Source organism: Molossus molossus, unplaced genomic scaffold (assembly GCF_014108415.1).
Source record: "Molossus molossus isolate mMolMol1 unplaced genomic scaffold, mMolMol1.p scaffold_m16_p_12, whole genome shotgun sequence".
NCBI lineage: Eukaryota > Metazoa > Chordata > Mammalia > Chiroptera > Molossidae > Molossus > Molossus molossus.
Genome location: NW_023425347.1, coordinates 58,240,791 through 58,260,165, shown reverse-complemented (window position 1 = coordinate 58,260,165; position 19,375 = coordinate 58,240,791). Strand labels below are relative to the sequence as shown.

General features: G+C 39.1%; 1 protein-coding gene across 16 annotated transcripts in view; it reads left to right on the top strand.

Annotated features, from left to right (window-relative positions):
• NFIA (nuclear factor I A) overlaps positions 1–19,375 on the top strand; it is a 355,490-nt gene that overhangs the window by 101,959 nt on the left and 234,156 nt on the right. The window contains exon 4 of one of the 16 annotated variants that reach the window (XR_004958830.1): positions 1,268–1,362. The exons of 14 other annotated variants lie outside the window; for them this stretch is intronic. Coding sequence is in view for 1 of the 2 variants with exons in the window: in XM_036255163.1 (XP_036111056.1) it covers positions 14,244–14,350 (107 nt within the window). In the remaining variant the exon portion in view is untranslated. Of the gene's footprint in view, positions 1–1,267; positions 1,363–14,243; positions 14,462–19,375 lie in introns of those variants that run through there. One more of the 16 variants, XM_036255163.1, reaches the window with a different exon arrangement.

Below are 19,375 nucleotides of genomic sequence, written 5' to 3'. Positions count from 1 at the left end.
ATGCTTAGCTACATTAATCTGTTACTGGGTAACTCCAGAAAGAATGTTAGACCAAACCATTAGGAGATTGGTGATTTTTTTCCCCCTTGAGCGTTATTGAAATTTGACAACATTCTCATAGTCTCTGCTTTCATTTAAGGATTTGGCTATCAAAAATATGGGTAAGTGAAAGGAACCAAGAGAAACTAATGACCAAATGAATAGTAGTATTTAAAGTTGCTAGTTGCTATGATACAGGCTTCACCGTGACTTGGATGGATAAGGACTAAATAGGATTTGTTTTCCAGAGAATCTGGGTGCCTGTTCCACCAATTCTGTGTGTCTCCAGCATGCCGTGTTGGCCACCTCCTTTTCCCAGCACCACTTACTTTGGTTCTGAGAAACAGCTTCCTCCTGTTACATGCACCAATTCAATTAGGCAGGAGATAGTGCTGAAGGTTTTTGGTTCCATCAGCGTCTGGTGTGTAGGTTGTAGCTCTGTTCTGCAAAACGTTACGGGGGTGCTGTGATGTGTATCTTTTGGACCCCTTCCCAACTTTATGACTTTCAAATTCATTGATCAGTTTTCCTCCCTTCTCTCCCCTCCCCACCCTCCTCTCTCCCCTCCTGTCCCCTTCCCTCCCTCCTTCTCTACCATCACACACAGATCAGGGGTGATTACACTGATAAAAACTAAGATCTGCCTTGGTTCACAAATACTGGTAAATCTTAGGAAGCCATTACTTTTCTAAGTAATGATAACACTGTTCTGAGCACCTGTGTTTGGAGTTTAGTTTGTCCTCTGTGGGGACCTGTTTCCTTTTCTAAACCGTGTCTTAAATTTTACAAGAAAAGGACTGGACAAGCTTTGAAGCATATTAAAAATAACCCAACAAAAAACTTCCTTCTCTTTCTTTAGTCTACTAAAGTTTGTCTAATTTTAGGCCACCATGTGGAACTGAGCCTCTATTGAGGTTTGAAATGTCAAAATAAGGAGGGATTTGTGTACATTGTCACTTTTGACTTCATTTACTGGAAGTGCTGAAGCACCAAGTGGGAGGTAGTTTTGGAAGTATTTCTGATCTAAAGAGGAACTTCCATAAATCATCCCTGACAGTGTGTCTCATTTGGTATTCCAAGGAGGCGTAGGGCCTTTTTATCATGCATCCTAGTCTTTGACCGTGTACTGGGCCCCCACCTGGGATTTCAAAATTTAAACATTTCTGTTTCTTACTCTTGAGAAGTTTTATACTCAGATTCTTAAAATCTCCTGTTAAATATTTTTCAGATTAGCCTACTACAGAGTTCAAAACTGGCAAGCACTGTCAGAATCTTCTGATACGGGGGGAAAACATGGCCTCCAAAGCCTACCGAAGTTGGCAGGTGACTACGTGTTTGGTTTGGACCAGTTTACATCTTGTACTTATGAAAATGTTAATATCTGCTATTCAGAATAGTTGAGTATAAAATTGAGCAGAAAAGCATAAGAAAAGAAGCTTTACTGTGACTTCAAGTATTTCTTTTTTGATCACTATGAGAAGGCTTTTTTTTAATTTCCAAGTTTTCTACTTGTAGAGGACTCATAGGTGGGAGCATTTCAGTGTTGTTCTGCAAATGTTTTCTCTGTTAATGTGGTAAAAAAGAGATGATGAAGGATCATAATCTATAGTAGCTGTATTTTGCTTGTACCAAAGATGATACACAAATATGGTATATGTCCTGGACAAGCTGCAAACCTGCTCTATACCAGAAACAGATTCTGATGGTTTATATATTTATTGCATAACCTGCCTATTCCCTTTAAAAATGTCCTCATTAATGTTCTTACTGCCTTTCAATGGAAATACCAAAATGCAAACATTGTTTTCTAATAGGACTGATAATTTTAGTATAGATTCTTAAGAGTATGTCTCCTTATGCTTACATTTTTATTCAGGGCTTTATCTACATACATCTAAAGTCAACTTAACTTTTGACCCAATTAACTGATTGGCCTGATGAATTCAATTAAAATCGGAGAAGTGCTTGTGCAGGAAAGAACAGCATTAGTATAATGTGGTAGTTAAGATGAACAAGATTGATTTGATTTGATAATTAATTAATTTGATAATTTGATTAACAAGATAATTTAATGTCAACCAGAGACCTGGGTTCAAATCCATATTAGCTAAGTGACCTTGCCTTAAACATTTCAAGTGTCCTCTCCCCCATCTAGTAAAATGGCATAATAGCATATACCTCATAAGGGTGATGTGACAATTGGTGAAATCAGTCATGTCAAGTGCTCAGCACAACACTTGGCCCAGAGTCACTGGTGGACAATTGTACCTTTTGTTATATTTTAGGATTTTAAAATGTGTGCCCTCCTAAAGACACCGTGTCTCAAATGGCTGCCAGATTTCTTTCTGAGTGAACAGAGAATCACTCACTTCTTTTTCTGAAGACTTCAGTAGCACAAGCATCGTATCATCTCTGAGTTTTCTCCACCCTTTTGCCATTGAGGCATTCCTCCCCCCGGTATTCATATCACTTTTAGGTCATAATAAGAGTTCCTGTATTAAAAAAAATAACATTTACTTTCTACACAAGCTTCTCTTCATTTTCACAGAAACCTACCGTGTAAGGTAGTCACAGTAGAGATTAGGTCACAGAAAGCATTTTAGAGCTGGAGGGAAATGTGGTGGCCTGGACTCCACTCCACCATGTGGCAGGTGAGGAGGCACTGTGTGCCTCTGCTGTGGGCAGTAAGTGGCAAAGTTGGCAAAGCAGATCTGAGTTCAGGGCCCTTTCTATCACACCACGCTGGTCACTTCTCTTTTTAATTAAAAATGCCCTACTCCTGGCCTCTTATGGACATGTTGCTCATAGCTCTTAATCTAGGGTTCTCAAAACTGTTTCATGAGTATATCTGGGTTAAATCCAGCTACTCTGATGAGGTAGAGCTCCTTTTGGTTTTAAAGGTACCTATGTATAGCATGGACTCCATAGCAGGTTCCCATCAATGTCTTTTTTAACTCTTAGATCTTTTTCTATAGTCCCCTGAAATCAATTACTTAGGCCTCTGCTTCTTTCTGTCACCACCCTTGTCCTATAAGCGCCTCTGACGATAGTAGGTAGCTGCCACATTGAAAATAACGATAGGTAGGGATTTACACTGAAATATTTTCTTTCTTTTTTAAAAATTTTTTTCTTTATTAGTTTTAGAGAGAGAGGAAGGGAGAAGGAGAGAGAGATAGAAACATCGATGAGAGAGAACATCGATTGGCTGCCTCTTGTATGCCCCCTACTGGGGATTTGGCCCCCAACCTGGGCATGTGTCCTGACCAGGAATCGAACCGGCGACCTCTTGGTGCTTGGGTCGACACTCAGTCACCAAGCCACACTGGCCGGGCTACACTGACATATTTTCAATGAATTTGTAGATTTTTCTTTTGTAGTCTGTGTTATGGAATGTTGATTTTGGTCAACTGAGATTTCCTTTGCCAACACTGTTCTGATTACAGTGTCTTATGCAGTCATTAATATGTTCCCCTGTTAACATCATTATCTTAGCCACATAAGAAAATTACCAGTTTGTACAACTGGTACCTGAAATGCATCGCAAGGGACCATGAGTCTTTCATTTAAACCTACATTTTCTTTACTCCTTTGTATCTCAAGGTCTAGTCTGTAATTCACTCCCATAAAGCAGTATTGTTCTCCTGACCTTTGTTGCATGCCCTGCTGTGTACATTTGCCTTTTTCTTATATTTGGTTATGTTGTGTCACTAAGTTAAGAAATTTCTAAATGTAATTTACTGCCCTGCCCATATTATCTTTATTTGAGCTGTATTTAAAAACCATACTTTTACATTAGATTTATGAATTTTTTTATTCCTTGACAGTCTTAGTCTGTTCAAAGGTGATGCTTACTTTTTTGGTAAATGTTCTGTAATTTGCCATTCTGTGAAAGGCTCAGTGAAAAATTTACATTTACTTAACAGTAGATATGTTATATCACCACAAGAAATACCTCTTTTAGATGCTACTTCTTTATATAATAATATTTCAGGGAGTAGAAATTCAACTTCAGTTTTTATTAACCTAGTTATGTTGTCAGAAAAAAAAATCATGTATAAATGAAGCAGAGTAAAATACTATATTTAACAGTTTTAATGAGCCTGATGTTTCTTATAGAGTAACTGAATATTTCCATACCAGAGACTTGATCTTTTTGAACAGATTTTGCTTTTTTTGTCCACATGTGGATTACAGTTTTATTATTGATTGGAAAATGTATTTTAAACTCTATACTTCACACTTTTGTAAGTTTTTAGTTTTATAAAGAAAATTAAAAGTAAGTTAGCTCTGAGGAGTGTTTGTTTTTCTTTTGTATGTAGGTGTTGTAGGTGGGTTTTAAATGAAATTTAGTGGTATCTTTTGAGAAAATTATAGCTGTAGAGTGCTATTGAAAACCTAGGGTTGGGAATCAATACCAAACACTTGATTTGGACAAGAAATCTATAGAAACTCTATAGAGAAATTTTATCAGAGAAAAAAATTTGTGTGCCCAAGGTGGTATTCGGTACTACTTAGTCAACTCCTAGAATATGGCTGTGAAGCTCTTACTCAAGTTCGAGGAATCTTTACTTGAACCAGTTAAAAGCTAGTTTAAGAAAGATGTGTAAATTATCCAGAATTGAGACTATACTTGCCTTTGGTTTTCTTCATTGCTCTTAAAGGTACATTTCAGTACATTTCTTAGAGTAAAGGAAATTTTATAAGTGATTTTACTGGCCAGTGGTATTTTATTTCAAAGACTCATGTTAATATATAGGAGACTACAGTATTCTTTGTTTGTTTTATCAGCATGCTTTATTTTTTTAAGGGTGGCTGTATGCAGAATGCATATGTGCTGTCCAAACTAGTTAATGGGCTTACAACTGGAGGGTGTAAATCCTAGTATCTGTATTTTCCAGCTTGCAGCACTGTTGTCTGAGTCTAAAACGGCTGATGTTAATCTTCAGCTTGTTTTGTTGCTTTCCAGAAATTAAGTTGAAGTAGAATAAAATGTGATGTAAATCAATTTCTCTGCATAATAGTAATACTCATAGTAAAATATAAAGTGACATTTTCTATATGTCATGCTGTTTAAAAACTTTAAAGGAGTGTGTGTGTGTGTATGTGTGTGTGTGTGTGTGTGTTTATTGAATAGGGGGAAGCAGTAAATTTCTGCTTTTAAACTAAATTGGTGAATTTTGGATTTCCAATTCAATGCTAATTCTACCTTAAATTCATTTTGCTGATTTGGAATGCAAGGAAGAGATAAGGATTTGGACCCCATATTTATAATATCCCAGAAGAAATTCATTGCTCATTGGTTAGAAACTCAGATTTCCCACAGAGTTGTGGATGGTGCAGTTTGGTATGCACATGTACTTATGATAGTTCCTTATGGTCAAAGACATATAGCTCAGAAGGAGCTAAAGAATGATTCTCTTGCCCTGGCCGGTGTGGCTCAGCGGTTAGAGCGTCGGCCTGCGGTCCGGAGAGACCCGGGTTCGGTTCCCGCTAAGGGCACGTACTTCGGTTGCAGTTTGTCCCCGGCCCTGGTTGGTCATGCGGGTGGCAGCCACTCGATGTGTCCCTTTCACGTCGATGTTCCTCTCTCTCTCTCTTCCTCTCTCTCCCTCCCACTCTATCTGTACAAAAAATGGAAAAATGTCCTCGGGTGAGGATAAAAAAAAAAAAAGAATGATTCTCTTAATATTGCGTGATTTGGCTAAGAATCCTCGTCATTCTGTTTGCTGTGGGTCCTAGACTTGCCTAGAAACAGCAGACTTAGAAGTTTCAAACTTCAAGTAGAATAAACAGGCAGAGTGGGGCGAGGCAAAGTGAACGAGGAAGCTACAAGCAATTCATTAACCCATTTTAAGGCATTTTTCAGGCAACTTGTTAAGCTTCAAAGGTCAAACTGACCAACATTTAATTCATCATGGAAAAAAACTCTGGTAGAAGAAAAAGTTAGCCAGCTTGACCTTTACTGCTTAACAAGTTGTCTTAAATTGTTTTTATTCAATCCTGATACTTTGCTAACATGATTCCTCTTCTAATCTATGTAAATGTGACTTTTAAATCATACTTGGTTTTATGTAAGGGCTTAATGCTATAGACTTCAGAGCAGGTAACACTTCTTGATCACCATGCTCGGAGGTTGTCTTGTCACAGTCACAGGGAAATGGCCCTGCAAGGATAATTTAGTGTGAAAGTCCCAGAGCCTCTGATGGAGAAGTCACAAAAAAGTCAGTGGCTATGCGGCTTTGAATATTTTCCGGCCTGAAACTGAGAATGGGATGTGGGGGGCTTAATCTTTTTTGTGTCTCTTCACTCTATCTGAATTGCAGCAGTGGTCCCCTGGCAGGCAGCGTCTACAAGCGGCCGGAAGGCAGTGCTGCATGGCGGGGTGGTGTTGGCACAGCACTTCCCAGGCATGCTAGCACCTAGCGCACAAGCAGAGAACTTTGCTTCTGCCAACTGTGACTTCAGAACCCAGGTCTGTTCCTGAACCTGGACGCCCAGCTGTCAGTGTGTTGCCATATGTCACCAGCACATGGCACCCTAATTAAAATTTCAAATTGCATGCATTTGTGTTTGCTGGCTGGCTTGCTTAAAAGGCAGAGACCTCACCACCCCAGCCTGCCCCCCTCCTCCTTCATTACTCTAAGGTATTATGTTTGCCATCCTGACGCAGGGGTAGGAGAATGGCCTCTTCTACTAAGAAACCACCACTCTTTCGTTCTCTCACCTCCCTTTTTGAAGTTAGAACAGTCCCCGTTTTAAGGGAGAAGGAGCGGTGTGAGAAAATGTGGCTGCTGCCCTTGGCTAGAATTCTGAAGACCGGAAGTGTGGCTGCTTTACCGGCGGTCTGCGCAGACTCCTCTTCCGTTTGTACCTCTTTTCTCACTTGAAAGAAGAAGTGAATATTACTATCCCTTCAACATAGTATACACTTTTTAAAAATCAAAGCTTGTCTATTATGATAAATATTTATACTTTAAGATTAGACAGTGTGAGGGGTGTTCATAAGTACATGCATTTCTTTTGTACTGTCCTCTCTTTCTGCACATATATAGCTCTTTATATATTTACATTTGAAATTTAAAAAATAGCAATTCGATGGAGCCCTCCTGAAAAACAATAACAACAAAATTCTATAGAAGTAGGTCCTTCTGTTCAAAGCAGGAAGGACATACTGCTGATTGGGGATATCATCTATTAATTGCTCCCATTTATTTGTATTTTTAAAATGCTGAGGAAAATGAAAGTCAGTTTATCTATATCACCTCATTTACTTTTCACATTACCCCAATATACAGCAGCTGCGAGCATCCTCATTTCAGAGTGTACATGGCTTACCTATGAAGCTTTTCCAAGGTAACGCACCCAGTGTGTAATAGGCATGAGATTTGAACCCAGATTTTCTGGGAGGAAAATGCAAGGCTTTGTTGGTGTTTTTTAAATTTTATGGTTCATTCTAATGCTGGCTTCTAGGTATAGGTTGTTGCTCCAATTGTATACTTTTTTGCATTGTCTCAGTAAGTTTTGCTGATTTGTTAAAAAAGTTGAGCTAGAATTTTGCAATTCGTTTCATATCAACCCCTAGTTGCCATTTGCAGTGGTGACAAGCCTGGGATATTTTCAGTTACAGCCAGGTTGGGATCAGGGTGACTTGTGGTGAAACATGCCTGTGGTTTATTGGAGATCTCCGATGAACTCCGACATTGAGCTCTGCGAAGATGATCTTGCCCAAGATGTCACTGCTCAGGCTTACATGGCTGAATAAATATATGTCATAGAATTCATGTCATTTATTTATTTACATGCTAACTTATTGATGAGGCCACTTATCTACAGAAACAGGAGTACGTGTGGTTTTCTTTCCCACTACCTAGGAGACTGGTGACTTGCTAAGGAGGAGCATGGTTATTAGTGTGCACTCTGGAGCCCGATTGCTGGTTCAAATCCCAGCTTCCCCTTTTCCTGGCATTATAATCTTATGCAAGCCACTTGCCATCTCTGTGCCTCGATTTCCTCATCTGTAAAAGGGGGATAATAATATGAGTTAATCCATGTAAAACACTTTAGAACAGTAGAGATGCTCAATAAGTGTTAAGTAAAATAATGATCACATTTAACACTTTACACAGAAAAGGAAATTATTTTTCAGGAGGATTAATTGATACATTCTACAGAACATTCTAATATTAAAACATTGTCCTTTTTAAAGCATCTCACCTTCTGATTTGATCTGCCAATCAATGATTGTTGATGGAGATTCTGCTGTGAAATTGTGTATGGAATCTCCAAACTAAACAAATGTTGTCACAACCTTTAAAAAGATATCAGTCATGTTGGGTAGACAAGACATATCCACTTACTTATGTTTCAACAAGTGCTCTAGCCTATTTACACATTTAGCACAGTGAATTGTCACAACCACATAATTAAATGTATACTCATCCCCAAGTAATGACAGAAAGAAGAAAAGCCAAGCAAACATAAAAGCCCAGAAATTTTAATAATGTATATACTGCTAATAGCAGTATTTCTAATGGTGATAATAACAGTAGTGGAAGCCAGAAATACACATTTAAGTAGCTTTTCTATGGCTCTAGACAATTTATTTACATACTTAGCAAAGTTATGAGATTCCATCATGTATAATCTTTTCAGCCACAAACTATTCATTTCTTGTACAACTCCCATGTATTCCACAGGGTTGCTGAAACACAGAAAAGTGTGAAAGAGAGAAAGCAACTACCCCCTCTACATTTTATTTACAAATAGAAAATTCTGATGAGAATCTGCAACATAGGCCAAGATGTGTATTAAGCTTTCACATAGTTTCTTGGCTTTTTTTTTTTTTTAAACAAACAAACAAACACAAAAAACCTAATTATATGAAAATGCATCCTGATAGCTTAAAGGATCAATATCCCTTACTACAGCTATGGATAATGTAATGATTGTTGATAATTTCTGTAAGATTAATTGTTCTCATTTTAATCAACACGTCCTCTCACCTGTAGCATCACTGCTTTGAGAAAAAGCTGGCAAACGACCTATTAGCTGACCTGTTTTCTTTCTTTCATTGAGCTTTAAAATGTAATGCTCTCTCTCTCTCTCGTGTTCAAAGAGATATATTTGTTTGAGCTTTTGTATTTATTATGTATCATTAAGAAAATTATAAAGAACTGATGAAAGCTGAAGGCAAACTCTTAAAATAGAGTTTGTCATGTCAAATTCCTTTCTCCTTTGAGCTAAAAAAAGAAAGAAAAAAGAAAAAGAGTGAGGGCCATTAGGAGGATAGCAGGTAGTAAAAGCCTGTTTAATGTAACATCAATTGTGGAGAAAATATTAGGTACAATTACATAAGGATTGCATGAGAGGGAGCACCTTGAGAAGCATAATTTAATTAGAATGAATTTATGAGAGAGAGAGGAGAGAGAGGTCCTGTGCTGTTAGACAAAGGGAAGGCAGCGTGTGCTCGCCTTTCACGGGAGCATTTTAATGAGTTTCCACACAAAGTATTTCAGGTAAAAGATTTGTAGTAGGTGGGGATAGAAATGTAGCTCAAAACAAAAACTGTCAAGTCGCTCCAGTGGCAATTCCTGAATGGAGTATTCATTAAATTACTTAAATATTGGCATTTCTTAATGATGATTTTAGTGAACTATCACAGTCAGATAATCCTTTTATTCTCTTTTTAAAAAGTCAGATGCCAATTCATTCTTCAGTTTGTCAGAAAATACTTAACAGTAGCTCTGTTCTCTTTTGACTCCCATCTTGGACACGTGTTGGATCACACCTAACTTAGCACTGTAGACACATCGATCGTCCTGATAGTCCAGAAGGATGGGTGCCAAGGGTGACTTTAGGTTGAGATTTTACCTTTATCACTTGTTTTCTATTTTTGGTTAGAGAGAAGTAAAGTGTTATCTCCCTATAATGTAAAATGTGGTCATAAACATTATCTGGATTCTTTTTTTTTGTTTTTGGATTCTTTTACATAAAATCCAAGTAGGTGAAAGGGAAGGAAAACACTGTGGTGAAACTGGGGGAAGGAGGAGGCAATAAAGACATGGCCATAACCTTGGTCAAACTATGTTCTCCAGAAACTCTTGTTTATATAAGATCCGTATGGAAGGGTTTAAAAAAATTGACAACAGAATATTTTGTTGTTTAAGATTTATTTGTGCTTGTTCCTAAGAAGGTATATTTTGGGGATATATTGCAAATAATTCTGTTAACTTTTTCCCAGATATTCTGACATGCCATTTTATGTGGTTAAAGAAGGATGATACATGACAGGTCTATGGAAGGGTCATAAATTATTACATAGTAATATAAGTATTTGTGGTATCCATGACTAACCTTTAAAATGGCAAAGTTATAAATATCTATAAAGTCTGTGTACAGTTGTTACTGATTATTGCGGCATTAATGTGTAAAGAACATTTTTTTTGTTTGTTTTGTTTTATTTTTCCACTCTTACATTTTATTTATAAAACAAAAATTTTGTTGCACAGGAGGAAAATTAGCAGGGTGTAAAGATTTAAAAAAAAAAAAAAAAAGAAGAAGAAAAGAAAAACCAGTAGGGGAGAATGTTTTAAATGTCTTGCAGGGAATGGAAGAAAGAGTTTTGCTTGAAATTTTCACCATATGCTAACTATACACAGCGCTTCAAGTTTATTTATTGTTAAAGCTTCATGTAAATCACGTCATTCTGAAAAGTCATGGAAACTGCACATTTGTGCATTAAACTATGTAAACAACAAAAACTGGTCATCCATCCAATTGTTGCTTCACTTATTTTGAATTATAGTGCAATTTTGTGGAGGGTGAAATGGGGATTACACAATGTAGTGATTTCCTGTTAACACCTACATTTTTGCTGACCTAGCAAGGTCTGTTGGTATGAGAGCTTAACCTTTATTTTATTTCAAAATGTGTTTTTTATTCTGAGTTCCATTGGCTCCCATGGTTTCAGTTTTCTCCATGAGTCACATGTGAAAGCCTGCCCTGTCTAAATGAAGGGGGTGAGTGCTAGAAAAAACCTTGAAGGCAGGTGAATTTAATACTAGAATGAGTTTAGGAATACTTTGACTATATCAGTATTATTATTAATTGGGAGAAAGTGTAAATGCTAACACTTGAAATTTTCAAATGTACACACCACAATTAAAGCATAAAGTTACATGGGACTGTTTGCCATCCTCCCTTATTTATAAAACAGATGTATTGTTTGTGTGTAACTTTTCCTCCTCCCCTATTTCTTTGCCTATTCTTCTGTCCGGGGTACTCAGTTCTTCCTCGCCTGTTGAAACCCTGCTCATCCTTCAAACTGCCTCCATCTTTGTGGACAAGGTGCACGCTACCCAGCCTTACTTAACTAGGTTCTTCCTCATCCGTTACCCATCACACATGGTTTATGTTGTTTATGGTAGTGAAGTCTGTGCCATTTGTAGTTAGTTGTATGAGAGTCAGTCTTCTACAGTGGGCTTGTCTTTTTGGTGCTTGTATAGTTCTTTTTAACAGTGGATGCTCAGTAACTATTGTTTGGACTGAGTTAAAGTAGAAAAAAAATGATGAGCCAGTAGGAGCCAGGCCATAAAGTGTAGGGTACATTGAGGGAAACCTGCACACATCCAGGATCCTGGCCAGTTGTTTAGGCTTCAGCTGGACTGTGTGATAGTTTGATCCCAGGTTTCAGGGTAGATTTTAAGGTGTGCATATCTGTTGTGGTCTGTAAAGACTCATTTTTTACCAAAGAAGAAATTGTTTCATTACAGATGCTCCTATGAATCCTTATTCTGTAAGTTCTTAAGGATTTTTTTTGGTACCCCCAAATACGTAGCAAGTTATGAACTGATCAGCTGGAACTGGCTTTTCTCCATCTGGATTGTTCTCATCAAAGTGACCTCCACTTTTCCTATGACTGTTTTGAAGTGGTTCTAGTCTGGAAGAACCTCTGATTAGCTTATTGTCTTAAGATTCTTATCTACTTAGGCATAGGCTCAAAGGATCAGAATTAAACTTAGGTCGTGATTAGTGAACTGGAGCCGGCTAGCCGATAGCCTGGAAGTTACTCAGGCTTGCGCTCATTCATACGTACTTCCTAGGGGGTTGTCCTGGGTTATAGAACTTCCTACAGACCGCCCGATCCATGCATCAATCTGGATTTAGAGCATGCATGTACATAACTCTAAAGGTAGTACCTAATATAAGACATAGCAGGAGGACCTGCCTTTAAGAAAATGCCTTCACTGTGTGATCCCGAATGATTTGTTAAGTGAGTTTCCTTTTATTCACATCTATCTTTATTCTTGTAAAGACAAAGAAGCAAAAATGCACTAAAATTTGATTTAATTTCTAGTTGTGGATATTTGTACTGTATCCGCCTTTGTCCACCTTATGGCCCCTTGGGTTGACATAGTTACTGAACATAATGAAGCTATCTGGAGAATGGACGTTGACCTTCACTGTAGTCGAATAAACTCAGTGGCTGCTCTTACCTACCAGGGATGGTGAGTTGAGAACAGCGACAGCCTGGGATTCTGTTCTTTTGGGAGCATTCCCTCGACATATCCTGCAGGATATTGAAAACTTGTAGAGTTTTTTTCTCTCAGACCTCGATCGTTCATTCACTCAATAACTATTTACTTACTACCTACCCACTATTCTCTTCTGGGGTTGTATTCTATCAGCTCAGACATATTTTCCTCAGTTGAGAGGGCTGAGCATAATGCTAGGACACATTGATTGATTTAAAGCCCATTGCCAATTATACATTTATTTTACATCAATTCAGTTAGGTCCTAATGGTGACCCTATGAAGTAACACTATTATCCCCATTTTATTTTATTATTGTCTAATCCTCACCTGAGGAGGATATTTTTTATTGATTTTTCAAATAGAGTGGGAGAGAGAAAGAAAGAGAGAAACATCAGTTGGTTGCCTCCTGCAATCGAGGTGTGTGCCCTTGACTGGGAATCTAACCTGCAACTCTTTGGTCTGTGGGCTGACACTCTGACTGCTGAGACAACCAGCCAGGCCATTATCATCCCCATTTTGTAGATGAGGAAACTGAAATACAAAGATGTAAATGAATTTACCAAAGGTCATACTGCTGATATATAAGCTGTAGACCTGGGATTTGAACCTAGCTAGTCTTTTTTTTTTAATCCTCACCCAAGGACATTTTTCCATTTTTTGTTCAGATAGAGTGGGAGGGAAAGAGAGGAAGAGAGAGAGAGAGAGAAATATCGATGTGAAAGGGACACATCTAGTGGTTGCCACCCACATGACCAACCAGGGCCTGGGACAAACTGCAACCGAGGCACGTGCCCTTAGCGGGAACCGAACCCGGGTCTCTCTGGACCACAGGCCGATGCTCTTACCGCTGAGCCAAACTGGCCAGGGCTGAACCTAGCTAGTCTTAACCTCTGAGTCTGTACTCTTAATATTATACTAAGTTGCTTAAGACATTTAGCAAGACTTGGCCTACATAATATACAGCATTTCGATTTCTCTAAAGGTTCACTTAACAGATTTTTTAACAGTTAGCTCTCAGAAGTGAGGCTTTCTCATAGGTATTACAGTGATGACATCAAAATATAAAAAAAGTTAGAACCATGCAAATTTAAAGCCCCTGGAGATGACCTAGGTACTGGATTCTTCACTATAAAATTGTGAAAGTAGAAGGTCAGAAAGTTGTAAGATGGGGCTGATTATCAGAAGAGTCAAGATCAAGAGGTTTGTTGAATTGAGCTGATGAGAACTCCCAGCGGTCCCATGTTTATTCCAGTGTTTCAGTGCTGACACAGCCCACACTAGTTTACAGAGATTCACAGCTGTACACTGTTCAACTAATATCCTACAATGAGGTTTTGCTTTCTATTTTGCAGTATTTGTTTAGATGCAGAATTCATCTTTATAAGACGTTTTATTGGTGAAAGTGTGTTATTTTTCAATATTTTGTATTCATTTGAAACTAGTCTTTCTGTCAACATACTGAGTCTTTCTTGACTGGATGCACAGTTTCTTGCTGAGAAACTTCCAAGGTGTGGTGTGAGCCATTGCTTAGAAGAAAAGCTACAGAAACTACTTTCATCTAGCAAGGGTTCAGGTCAGATCAATTTCACTGTGTTGACAGGACGGAAAACTGTTTGGATTTCCGTGGGCTTTAAACTGAAACCAGTGCCTGGCATGTTATCTCTTTTAGGCGTAAGCACAATTAGAAGTCAGTCTGAAGACTTTCCTGCCCCAGTGTTGCTGATTCTTGTCAATGGAGCCTCAGAGGCACATATTGGCCCCCTGTGCATCCTCTGACCAGATGGAATTTCTCCTACTTTGGATGTTGTCAAAATTTTAAAGATGTGAGGTGTGTCCTAGAACTGAGGGATAGTTATGGAGCCATTCTTTTCTTTTGTCTATCAGAACTATTATTTTCTGCCCATCATTACACTTCCAATTCCACCCCCTCCACCCTTTTGTACTATAGTTTGCAAACCTTTGCACTGGGACCAGTATCCCTGTTTTCTGAAAAGCCGTCACGTGAAAGAAAAAGCACACTCTTGATAGCTTCAGGTATATATCTAGGATTCATGCGTATGCATTAGAGGCAGACAGAAGTCATGTCAGCATGAAGAAGGTTATTATAATAATTAAGGATGTCTAACAGTGGACTGGACATGTGGAGAGCCCAGGGATCCCACATCTGGGAGGGAGAGGTTCTGCTGACATGGTTGAGAGATTTTTGTAGCTGAGATGGATTGGATGAGAAGACCGTCAACATTTTTGTACAATTTCTAAGAAATGAAATTTAGTGGATTGTCAATTTGGGGAATACTGGTATTTTTCTTTACTCATTCTATTTTTCTCAGATTTAAGTAGACACTCGCTAGGAAATTATTCCTGAGTAATAAATAGACCCATTTTACAAATATTTATATTTAGAGGCACTTTAAAACTGTTTAGCCAGAAATTATAATCTTTCTTTTTAACTTCTTGATATTGCCTTAGAAATCTATTTACTGATTCCACTTACTTGTGCCTCCCTCCCCAACCTGGCAGCTGTCATTCAAAAGAAACCTGGGTACACCTAGGGCATCGAGAGTTCAATTGATAGTCCACAAGTGTGGGAGGAGTCCAGGGAAATGTGTGGCTGTGGGCACTCACCTCTGACCACAGAAGTACTGTTTGGATGTGCCCAGATGGAGTTCCTGTGAATCTCTTCTATGAAGTGGGACTTTTGTGGCACCAACAGCAAAGTGATTCATGAATGAAAAGCATTCACTGTTTCTGCCTCCTTTTGCTTTTGTTAGGCATAGAAGCCTTTTATTTATACACATATAAGTTTTAATTTAATTTGATTTTTTTAGAGAGAGAGGAAGGGGGAGAGAGAGAGAGAGAAAGAGAGACATCGATATGAGAGCAGAACACTAATCAGCTGCCTCCTGCTCTGCCAGGGATTGAGCCCACAACCTGGGCATGTGCCCTGACTGGGGATTGAACCGCTGACCTTTTTAGTGCAAAGGATTATGCTCAACCAACTGAGCCACACCTGCCAGGGCACACACACGGTTTTTTAAAATTAATTTATTTATTTATTTCCTCACCTGAGGACATTTTTGCATTCATCTTTTAGACAGAGCGAGAGGGAGAGAGGGGGAAAGAGAGAGTGAGAAACATCGATGTGAGAGAGATACCTCGGCTGGCTGCCACCCACATGACCCCAACCGGGGCCAGGGACAAACTGCAACCAAGGTACATGCCCTTATGGGAACCGAACCTGGGTGTCTCTGGACTGTAGACCAACGCTCTAACCGCTGAGCCAAACCGGCCAGGGCCACACACACGTTTTTATTTTATTTATTTTTATTTATTTTTTTTATCATCCTCATCGGAGGACATTCCTCCATTTTTTGTTCAGGTAGAGTGGGAGGGAGAGAGAGGAACAGCGAGAGAAACATCGATGTGAAAGGGACACATCGAGTGGCTGCCACCCGCACAACCATCCAGGGCCGGGGACAAACTGCAACTGAGGTACATGCCCTTAGCGGGAACCGAACCCGGGTCTCTCTGGACCGCAGGCCGATGCTCTCACCGCTGAGCCAAACCAGCCAGGGCCACACACATGTTTTTAAAAAATTAGAACATACTTCCATGTTAATCACATCCCATGAGTTATCATTTTGGGCGGAAATGTATACATTGACTTTGGCGTGTGGGGGGTGCTTTTGCTGAGGAAAATGAATAGAGAATTGAACAAAGTTTCACTCTGCATGGATAGATGGTGTACCTCATAAATGTACTGAGCTTTTTTTTTTTTTTTGACTCAGCTTTTCACAGAGGGATAAGGTGAAGCACTATCTGCAATGTGTGAAGTACTTTTTAAAAAGTGAGAACTCCCAGTAGAGCCCCAGTGCAGCAGGAGCAGGTCAAGTGCTTCCTTTCTTTAATATTTAGCCGAGAGAGACCACTTAGCTGCTCTGAAGCCTTCCCTATAACTGATCATCCCTTTCTTTTTTTCTGTTCACAACATTACGATGAAACTCTTGTTCTTGTACACCAGTAAAACCTTGCACCTGGAAATCCCACAGCCAGCAAGTTCTGACCAATTCATCATCCTTTCTGCCGTGCGCTGCCTGAGTGCATCTTGGTCCACGCCAGGCTGAAGGCGCTCAGCAGAGGAAGGGAAAAATGTATAGTGGTTTAAGAGCACAACAAGAAAAAACACGTATGTGGGTGGTTTTTCTGTCTTTGTTTTGATTTGTAGTTTTGAAAAGACCCAAATTCCCGTCCCCCGAACCCCCCTTCCTTGTTTTTTATTCCAAGGGAAGCATTTTGACATATTAGAAGCATGGTCTTTGGAGTCAAGAGGATCTGAGTTGGAGCTGTGCTTTGTGACCTTAGACAAATTACCTAGGCTTGCCAAGGTCCAATTTGCTGTCTGTGAAATAGGAATAATAGGAATATATCATAGGGTTGTTATGAGGATTCAATAATACAGTGTATGTAAGGTCTATAGCACTGGCCCTTGTAAGTGGCTTATTATCATTCTTATGTTAACAAGGCTATGCTGGTATTTCTTTGATAGTTAATTTTCATAAAATACATATTAAACTTTATGTTGAATATGACTTAAAATTTTTAATAAACTTGTCGAGAGTCTAAGATTTAAGACTTTAAAGAAGACTCAGACTTGATTGGTTTCTTGGTGATTAAGTAGTGGGCAGTTGAAGATACTTATTTTATGACATGTTTAGGAGAAAGTACTGAATGAAGCTCGTAACAGTAACAGCCCCTTCAATTAGAGGACCAGATAGAGCCATCATTCCCAGGGCTGCCTGGGAAGGGGTGGATTTCCTGCTGCATCTGAGCAGCCCTCAGTAAAGGAGCCCAAAGAATTCCTGAACTAAGGGAGCTTGGAAACTAAAAAAATGCAATATTTAAAAAAAAAATTTTTTTTCTTTATTAGTTTTAGGGAGAGAGGAAGGGAGAGGTAGAGAGAGATGAAAACATCGATTGGTTGCCTCTTGCATGACCCCCACTGGAGATTAGGCCCACAACCTGGGCATGTGCCCTGACCGGGTATCAAACTGATGACCTCTTGGTGCATGGGTCGAGGCTCAACCACTGAGCCACACTGGCTGTACTCTCCTTCCCTCCTTTCTTTCCTTCCTTCCTTCCTTCCTTCCTTCCTTCCTTCCTTCCTTCCTTCCTTCCTCTCTCTCTTTCTCTCTCTTTTTCTTTCTTTTTCTGTAAGCAGGTGACCTATTGCATTCTAATTATACCAAGTCGAAGTTTAGTTTTCAGAGGAAAAATTTTTCAGAGGAAAAATACTTGAGAGAGTTGTATTGTCTGTCAAATGTACATATTTCACCTTAGAGAAATCGAAACCTGTTTATTATGTCCAAGCAGTTATTTGTGTCCATATTTGCTCTCCTGGATGCCATCATTAACCATTTAGAGTTAACCAGTTTTCTCTTCCCCTAAACGGTTTTGGTATATTATTTATTTAGCTTTTAAAAATTTATTTTTCTATATAAATCCCTTTGAGGGCAAGAATCAGGCAGCCTTCGCCCTGGCCGGTTTGGCTCAGCGGTTAGAGCGTCCGCCTGTGGTCCGGAGAGACCCGGGTTCGGTTCCCGCTAAGGGCACGTACTTCGGTTGCAGTTTGTCCCCGGCCCTGGTTGGTCATGTGGGTGGCAGCCACTCGATGTGTCCCTTCACGTCGATGTTTCTCTCGCTCTCTCCCTTCCTCTCTCTCCCTCCCACTCTATCTGTACAAAAAAAAAAAAAAGAATCAGGCAGCCTTCAAAGTACATGTCATAATATGCACCTAGAGTCACAATAAATAGACACATCTTAAGTGTTTATAGGTTTTTATTATAAAACATAATGAGTTTACCATAAGTAATTTGGAAAATATATAAAAATAGAAGGAAGAGAAATCATACACCATTCCATCACCTAAAAACAATTATCATTAGCATCTTGGTGTATTTCCTTCCAAACATTTTTCTGTTAGTACAGAGCATTATGGTAGATATTCATAATTATGAATATGGTGCTCAAAGATTCTCAAAGATTTTCTCATGCTGGGGCCACGAACTGAGGGTAGCCAGGCAAAGTGCGTAGACATAATAATAAGGGAGATAGAATCACAGGGGAGCTATTCCACCCTTGTATTCCTCCGCCCAGGGCTCTCTCAACGCTGCAGTGGGAAATGTGGTTCTCCTCAAGTGGAATACGACTGTAAAGGGAAGGTAGACGAAATCAAAAGAAATCTTCCAGTTTCCCCTATAGTAGGTAACAAGGGCAATAAAACAACCCAGTTTTGTTGTGCTGTGTTATTCCTGTGTTTAGAAAAATATCATTAGTTTCAAAAAGTTCAAATTTTTTGTTTGTTTTTTAATTTAATTTAATTTTTAAATCATCATTTATCCCCTCTGTGCTCTCTTCCACCTCCACCCGACCCCCTCCACCCCTGTGATCACCACGCTGTCCATGAGTTCTCTCTTTTTTTCTTTTTTCCTCAGTCCCTCCACCTCCAAAACTCCCCTCTCCCAGAGATGTCTGCCTGTTCTCTGTCTATGAGTCTGTCTCTATTTTGAACAAGTCCAAGTTTTGAAATGTACTTTTCCCCTCTTCAATATTTCTCATTAGAGATTAAATTATTATAATTAACTTCAAATGTGGAGGTGGAGACATGAGAGAATTAAGAATTGTTTGCACATAAAATTTTTGCAGCATCTATCACAGTCCTGAATCATGAAAGACTGTTTTCTATTGAGTGACCTTTATTTATAGATGCTTTCTAGTATGGCCTATGCATCTCTGACTTTTCTC